Genomic DNA, 8,988 nt, shown 5'->3' with positions numbered 1-8,988 from the left:
ATAATGAATGTTCACATTCATTATAACTAGTGCATATCCAGCGATGTGCGCCGCCAAACAATACGCAGACTTTTGGGTTATGCACTCGAGTCGGTATGCAAAGTTTAAGTCTTGGACAGTGATTTACACACACACACACATGCGTGTATTTGTCTACACACACACACGTGCGTGTCTTTGTCTACACACACACACACATGCGTGTCTTTGTCTACACACACACACGTGCGTGTCTTTGTCTACACACACACACACGTGCGTGTCTTTGTCTACACACACACACACGTGCGTGTGGCCACAAATTGAATTAAAGAGCATTTCTTTATACTCTCAGTGCTCGTGGGCGTGGCTATCCTAGAAATTAATTCATTTCAGGCAAACTTTCAACAACTTGTTTAATCATTTCAACAGGTGATTTGCTTTGATACACGTTGAATAAATGTCGGTACCTGCCTTATTCTTAGGTGTTAATTACATTACATTACATTACATTACATTACAGTCATTTAGCAGACGCTTTTATCCAAAGCGATTACAATAAGTGCATTCAACATAGGTAGGGAACAAAAACTACTAATCACCAGAAGTCTGAAGTGGATTCTCTTCTAAAACAAGTAACTAAGAGTATGCCTAGTGCTAAGGTAAAAGTGCAATATATCAGCTACCTACTTTCTTTCTGTGTTAATGAGGTAATACAGGCCTGTCTGCTCCACCAGAGCAGCCATGCTCTCACATGTCCAGGTGGACATACTGTATAGGATGTGATTTCTCTCTTATTATGACAGTTTTACTGGACAAAACCTACAACCTGCAACTTTGCCCGTTTTCTTCCAACTCAAAGTACTCACAAACGTTGCTCTGTTTTCACACGGACAGACAGCGGTGGAAAGTAACTAAGTACATGTACTCAAGTACTGTACTTAAGTACAATTTAAGGTACTTTTACTCTACTGGAGTATTTCCAATTTTCGATACTGTCACTTCTACTCCACTACATCTCAGAGGCAAATACTCTACTTTAACTCTTTAACTCTTTAACTCTTTAACTCCACTGCAATTATATGAAAGCTTTACTTACTACCGTAGTTACTTTGTAGATTTTGATTATTATTACAAAACATACATTAACCACTTCAGCCCTATTTAAACTTTGGCTATTTGAAAATAGCAGATCTACAAGCTCACAACGCACCGTGATGCGACGCATTGTGAGCTTGTAGATCTGCTATTTTCAAAAGTCGTTTTAATACATTTTAGACATAATGATAACTTGTGAAACGGGACGTTCTGCATAATGACTACTTTTACTTTTGGTACTTACGTATATTTTGATGCCAATACGTTTGTATTTTTACTCAAGTACATTTTTAATACCGGACTTTTACTTGGAGCAGTGTTTCTACATTGCAGTATTGATACTTTTACTTAATACAAAAAATGGCAGTACTTTTTCCACCACTGACCGACAGACATGGTGTCGCTGCATTCACCTGCACTGTGACGTCAACCCACAGTGGCAGACCAAACATCACCCTTTAGACCAAACATCACCCTTTAGACCAAACATCACCCTTTAGACTATTAGACCAAACATCACCCTTTAGACCAAACATCACCCTTTAGACCAAACATCACCCTTTAGACCAAACATCACCCTTTAGACCAAACATCACCCGTTAGACCAAACATCACCCGTTAGACCAAACATCACCCTTTAGACCAAACATCACCCTTTAGACCAAACATCACCCTTTAGACCAAACATCACCCTTTAGACCAAACATCACCCTTTGATGCTACTTCATTGACAAGTATTTTCACTTGTTAAAAGCAACATTCTATGAACACATGATGGTAATGTGTGCGGTGCTCTCTCTCCCTTGCAGCTGTAATGTGTGCGGTGCTCTCTTTCCCTTGCAGCTGTAATGTGTGCGGTGCTCTCTCCCTTGCAGCTGTAATGTGTGCGGTGCTCTCTCTCCCTTGCAGCTGTAATGTGTGCGGTGCTCTCTCTCCCTTGCAGCTGTAATGTGTGCGGTGCTCTCTCTCTCCCTTGCAGCTGCAGCGGCGTCATGAGCAGATGAAGAAGAACCTGGATGCTCAGCACAAGGAGCTGGAGGAGAAGAGGCGTCAGCATGAGGAGGAGAAGAACAACTGGGAGGGTCAGCAGAGGCTGCTGGAGCAGCAGAAACTAGACGCCTCCAGGTACAATTTATAGGCATTTATCAGACTCTCTTTATCCAGAGTGACTTACAGTAAACAAGGTAAACACATACATAGAATACAGAGACAGTGTAGTGTCTCAGTAAACTATAGGATCATAGAATACAGAGACAGTGTAGTGTCTCAGTAAACTATAGGATCATAGAATACAGAGAGACAGTGTAGTGTCTCAGTAAACTATAGGATCATAGAATACAGAGAGACAGTGTAGTGTCTCAGTAAACTATAGGATCATAAAATACAGAGAGACAGTGTAGTGTCTCAGTAAACTATAGGATCATAGAATACAGAGACAGTGTAGTGTCTCAGTAAACTATAGGACCATAGAATACAGAGACAGTGTAGTGTCTCAGTAAACTATAGGATCATAGAATACAGAGACAGTGTAGTGTCTCAGTAAACTATAGGATCATAGAATACAGAGAGACAGTGTAGTGTCTCAGTAAACTATAGGATCATAGAATACAGAGACAGTGTAGTGTCTCAGTAAACTATAGGATCATAGAATACAGAGACAGTGTAGTGTCTCAGTAAACTATAGGATCATAGAATACAGAGACAGTGTAGTGTCTCAGTAAACTATAGGATCATAGAATACAGAGAGACAGTGTAGTGTCTCAGTAAACTATAGGATCATAGAATACAGAGACAGTGTAGTGTCTCAGTAAACTATAGGATCATAGAATACAGAGACAGTGTAGTGTCTCAGTAAACTATAGGATCATAGAATACAGAGACAGTGTAGTGTCTCAGTAAACTATAGGATCATTAATACAGAGACAGTGTAGTGTCTCAGTGGACTATAGGATCATAAAATACAGAGAGACAGTGTAGTGTCTCAGTAAACTATAGGATCATAGAATACAGAGACAGTGTAGTGTCTCAGTAAACTATAGGATCATAGAATACAGAGACAGTGTAGTGTCTCAGTAAACTATAGGATCATAGAATACAGAGAGACAGTGTAGTGTCTCAGTAAACTATAGGATCATAAAATACAGAGAGACAGTGTAGTGTCTCAGTAAACTATAGGATCATAGAATACAGAGACAGTGTAGTGTCTCAGTAAACTATAGGATCATAGAATACAGAGACAGTGTAGTGTCTCAGTAAACTATAGGATCATAGAATACAGAGACAGTGTAGTGTCTCAGTAAACTATAGGATCATAGAATACAGAGAGACAATGTAGTGTCTCAGCAATACAATATTAAAACAATAATCTGTGCATTGAAACTATAGGATGGCATTTTGTCATCTAAATTACATTTTTAACATTGTGGTCAAGAAAAACAAGTAGAAAACCATGATAACAACACCATATCTATATGTTAAGTGCTACACGCCACGCTGTTTGTGCATCTTATTCATATTGTTGTATGGAGATCGTTTGAGGCCCAGACTAAGTTTGAGGTGTCCCGATATCTATTGTTAGATAGATATTAAGCAAGTATTTTCCATGGCTGATAGATACCACACCAAATAGAAATACCAATCACCCTGTCTCTCCGCTTGTGTTTGCAGGACTCTGGAAAAGAACAAAAAGAAGAAGATATTTTAAACGTTTCAGGGGGACCATCAGTTACAAGGAGGTACACAGCAAAATCTGTAGATTGTTTTTTAAACAGGATTTTGCTGTGTACCAGCCAGCGTGCCAACCTGTGTACCAACCTGCCAGCCTGGACGGTCATTTAGTCTGTGAACCAACTGGACTGTGTACGTCAACCAACCTACGCCAGAGCGGCCTACCTGCATTGTCTGGACTGTTAATGACTGCCTCAACCCCCTGTCTCCTGTCCTTTCCTGTCTGTCTGTCTGTCTGTCTGTCTGTCTGTCTGTCTGTCTGTCTGTCTGTCTGTCTGTCTGTCTGTCTGTCTGTCTGTCTGTCTGTCTGTCTGTCTGTCTGTCTGTCTGTCTGTCTGTCTGTCTGTCTGTCTGTCTGTCTGTCTGTCTGTCTGTCTGTCTGTCTGTCTGTCTTGAAAGAACAGTTTTCCCTTCGGTTAGATGTTCATGAGAAAGGCTTGTTTTTGGACGGTTGTACAATCAAGATTGTTTCGTTGCTCACGGTTCAAAAAGCACAAAGACTTTGTTTGACTGTGTTTTCTGTGGCCTCATGGCTACAGGCACGTAAACCGGTTTCTGGGAACCGCTTTACCGTTTTGTTCTTTTCACAAAGAGATCAGATCGGTTTGTCTTTTCTTGGTGGTGTGGTCGCCATAGAAACTGGTCGGATTAAAGACTGTTTTCTCTTCTTTTTAACGCCAAATTGTCCAGACGAAGGAGAATGCCTTTTCTGCAGACTGACCACGTTGATTAACCACTTATAATATTTCTAAATTCTCCAAGAATAGCCGATCGACAAGCTCTCTAAAGCTTGTTGATCAGCTATGTTTGGAAAATAGAGCTTTAAGTGGTTGCCGTTGACTCTAACCTCAGGCAATGTTTTATAACTGTTTGTTTCAGTTAATCTTAGGTAGTTTTTTTCCTCTCACACCCAGGATGTTGTAGTTTATGCTTCTCCTTCTCTTGTCATTTAAATGATATAGCCGTGGACAGCAATGTTTTTTTAAAACTTCAATTCATGTAACATGTTTCTGATTTTTTGTGCATTTTTTGTTTTTCTATATTATATCTGCCTCTCTATAGAATTTGTATCTTTGTATTTTTCCCCTCCCAATATTTTTCCAAACCGTTTGTTTTCAAACCCTTTGCACTCAGAGCCTGTTTTTAGTATTCCTGACTTCACTCACACTGAGTGGAACAACAACGATAATAAGAAATAACACCTTTAAGCTTCTGTTCACAGAAAGACCTTTAGTTTCTTAGCTGCCATCGTCTTCCTGCCTCTGCAGCGTCTCTATGGCAGTGGTCCTCAAACTTTTTCATGTCAAGGACCCCCAAATTGACACTTATTACCCCGCGGACCCCCATTTGAAAAGATATGCCAAGGACCCCCATAAGAGAAGGTTTTTACGGCTCTCTAGCAGTGATTTTCAACCATTTTACTTTCAACAACCCCCAGTTTGACATGCATTAGGGCTACGGACCCCCATTTAATGGCATTTCTATCTCTGGGACCCCAATTTATATTGTAAAATCAATGTTAATTTAACTCTGAGAGTGTACAAATGGAACCAAATGGACCCGTTAGGGTCCATTTGGTTCCATTTGTACACTCTCAGAGTTACAGACCCATAAGGGTCCATTTGGTTCCTGTCCATCATTTAGCTGGGGACCCCCTGGAACCCCCTCAAGTACCCCTGGGGGTCCCCGGACCCCACTATGAGAACCAATGCCCTATGGTAGCCAGCCTGGAATCCACACTGACCAGCTCGCTCAGCGGTCGTCATGGCTGATTGGATAGTTTGCTCGACTAATCACAGTAGGAAGGGAAGTGCCTTGGACAAGTAGCAGTGAGCTTGTAGATCGGTTATTTTGGGGGCAAAGAGATGTGGGTGTAGACTGAAAAGAAAAGAGGTCCAACTATGGTTGCAACGCAGGTGGGTTTTACTGAGACCAGACGGAGAGGGTTGAAGTGCTTAAAGATGTAGAAGACGCCATAACAGATCTTCAAGACCTCGCACACTCCGTGTTAAAGCCTGATTTATATGTCGACTCCTGTATGCGCCGCTGTTGCACGCTGACGATGGCCGATCTACAAGCTCACAACACGCAGCTTGTAGATCGGCTATTTTCTGGCGGGCTGCGCGGTCGCACGGCGACTTAAGAATCAGGCTTTTAGGCAAAACTGTTTGAAATACAAGAGGTTCCTCTGAAGCCACAGTGGGTCCTTCGTCATCATCATCATCACTTTCCTCACATTTTAGCTCCGTTCATGTACTGCATCTGTATTGTTTCATTTTTATGTCTTTTATTGTTTTTATTATTGTACAAAGACATAATAAAATTGTGCTGGAAATAATTCTAAATGCTTTTGTCTGGATTAAAAGCTGGGTAAATGTTATGTTTATTGACAAATTTATAACATACAGTTATGATAAGAAAAAACATCCAATAGTCAAAAGGATAAACACAAGAGGAGTGAGAGACAGAGATGAACAACTGTCTAACAGTATGAACTCAATAGTGAAAACAAATGGATGACAATCACAGACTTAACATCGAGTGGACAACAAGTGGTAAAAAAGCTTGTTCACACTGTTCACAGTGGCAAGGATTTCTTGTGTACACTTACTTAAAGAAAAAAATTAAAATACAACAAAAGCAGTAGCTCCTCAGGATAAGTTGACAAATAAAAGAACTATCTAAAGCTCACTGTGAGTGATAGTTTTTAGGCCATGTCATATAGTCTATAACAGTAGTTCTCAAAGTGGGGTCCGAGTGATCTCCATATATGCCTATATATGGGCACATTGATCGGACATTGGATTGGTGGTCTTAAATGTGTCTAAAAGAAGGGGAAAAAGCAGCCAAATAACAGGAAGTCCAACTTTGTCAACATCTTTTTTTTAATTAATGTTGATTTAAGTTTAAAAGCTAATCTGTGGAAAAACGTAAATGCTAAGAGGAGGACACATAACATCCACCACAGAAGAAGAAGCATCCAGAAGGACCAGGTGTGAGACAGATAAATACAGTTACTGGTCTCCCTCTGGTCTGTGGGGCTGCTGGTGTTGGGTCGCCTTTCTAAATGATAAGGATAATTCCTTTTAACAGGACGTTCATGAAAGTCCTTGCAGGCTTGTTTCCAATGAGGGCCTGTGAGCAATTAGGGGTTAAGAGTCTTGCTCAGGGACAAATTTCATTTCATCGACACATATGCTGGCCTGGCCTGGAATCGTACCTGGGGCAACCAGGGCCTCTGGCTCCCTAGACGGGCTCACTAACCACTCAGCTATGGCCGCCCCCTAAATGATCCCTGGCCCCTGGCTAATAAGCCAAATATGCCTTAAGGCAGGAACACACTGCAGGATGTTTGGTCCAATTTTGCTGTCTGCCGTCCAGTCCTGTATTAAGTTAAACATTATTATAAAACAGAATGAGAGTGAGAGAGCGTGCTCGAAGGGGGGCTGTTTATTTGAGACTATTGCACAGAGAGAGAGAGAGAGAGAGAGAGAGGCTATTTTATAGGCTATTTTTAAAGAAGAAATTTTGGGGATTTTATTTTTTGAATATTTTCCAAATCCACGCAGATCTTGTATGAGGGTCTATGGCACAACATATTTTCAGAAGGGGGAGGTCTGCGCCTCTGCGGACAAATATTAATTTGGGGGTCCTTGCCATGAAAATGTTTGAGAACAACTGGTTCAAACAGCATTATAGTCGGGGGATATTAGCAGAACATTTTCCAATCTTGGAATAAATTCCTTACCAAAAACAATCTTCACCAATGTGTTTGTAAAGGTGTCTAGTAACACAAATCACAAAGACTGAAATGCAGTTTCCCTAGAAGAATGTTTTACAGCTCCTTAAAGTTGGGGTACCCACCATAACCTTGGTTAAGAAAAAATCGGGGGAAAGAAATCTAAATTTAATTCTGTTTTAAGTAGCATGTGAGGGGTCAAACTAGGGTATTTTTATGATTCTGAATCCATTGCAAGCATTTGTTTTGCACCAAAACCACTCCTTGGGCTAAAAACGGCCATAGCCATCCTTTTCCAGGTATACTTTTTGTGTAAAAAGCCCATTGAGATTGGGCCGTTTTTAGCCCAAGGAGTGGTTTTGGTGCAAAACAAATGCTTGCAATGGATTCAGAATCATAAAAACACCCTAGTTTGACCCCTCACATGCTACTTAAAACAGAATTAAATTTGGATTTTATTTGGGGGATTTCTTTTAACCAAGGTTATGGTGGGTACCCCAACTTTAAGGAGCTGTAAAACATTCTCCTAGGGGGACTGCATTTCAGTCTTTGTGAGATGTGTTACTAGACACCTTAACAAACACATTGGTGAAGATTTTTTTTGGTAAGGAATTTATTCCAAGATTTTTTAAATATCCCCTGACTATTAGGAAACGAGGCCAAAAAAGCAACTACACTTTCAAGCAACTTTACAGAAAAACAATCCCAAAGTCGCTTATAATAAGCGGACATGGCAACTCTGTCACTTACTGCATCTGCGCACTTGACGTGCGAGAGAGAGAGAGAGAGAGAGAGAGAGAGAGAGAGAGAGAGAGAGGGGGAGAGGGAGAGAGGCATTTCACGGCAGACGTCGATTAAAATGAATTGGAATAAACACAAATGTATGTATTAGGTCTGACCCTGGATAGCATCCTACTAGTGAACTATCCTACAGTGTGTAATCCCTGGTCGGGGATCAATCTATAGGGTGAAAACCACAACGATATATGACAGCCGATTTCAAGAAATAAACTCCTGTAGTGTGTAATGCTTAACGATCAGATCATTCAGATGATCCCCCGACCACTTTAAAAGTCCTACTACAGTGTGTACATGCCCTTAATACATTATAATGGCCCTCTATAACTACATTAAAAATACCTTAAAAATGTGGTATATTTGTCTTATTAGCCAGTGAGTAGAGCCAGAAGCTGGAGAGGAGTTCACCATTTAGGGGCGGTTAGGTAAGAGATACAGTGGGCCCTTGTTTGTCTGAGGTTTATGAAGCAGATTGGATCACAGGTGCTGTTATTAGTGTGGTTGCCCTAATTATGCTATTGTCTTTGGCCTAGAGATTGTCTAGAGAGCGGTGACGCTCTTGTCATCGGGATGAAGTCACGATGAGTCGGTCATGCCCACATATAGAACTCCGGGTCAGATATGCCCAAATATGGGCTCCATGATGT

The 8,988-nt window shown here is 40.9% G+C and overlaps 1 protein-coding gene across 1 annotated transcript in view; it reads left to right on the top strand.

Moving 5' to 3' along the window:
- The window catches only part of LOC308095021 (septin-7), an 83,232-nt gene extending 77,095 nt beyond the window's left edge, over nt 1–6,137 (top strand). Inside the window, exons 11-12 of the mRNA XM_080441935.1 lie at nt 2,057–2,202; nt 3,745–6,137. Coding sequence (XP_080298061.1) covers nt 2,057–2,202; nt 3,745–3,781 — 183 coding nt within the window. The 3' untranslated portion in view covers nt 3,782–6,137. The remainder of the gene's footprint in view (nt 1–2,056; nt 2,203–3,744) is intronic.
- Nucleotides 6,138–8,988: the final 2,851 nt, after the last annotated feature.

The sequence above is a fragment of the Gymnoscopelus braueri genome (assembly GCF_963280865.1).
Source record: "Gymnoscopelus braueri genome assembly, chromosome: 11".
Taxonomy (NCBI): domain Eukaryota; kingdom Metazoa; phylum Chordata; class Actinopteri; order Myctophiformes; family Myctophidae; genus Gymnoscopelus; species Gymnoscopelus braueri.
Note: the sequence above shows the minus strand (reverse complement) of the source record. Positions and strands in the feature narration are given on the sequence as shown.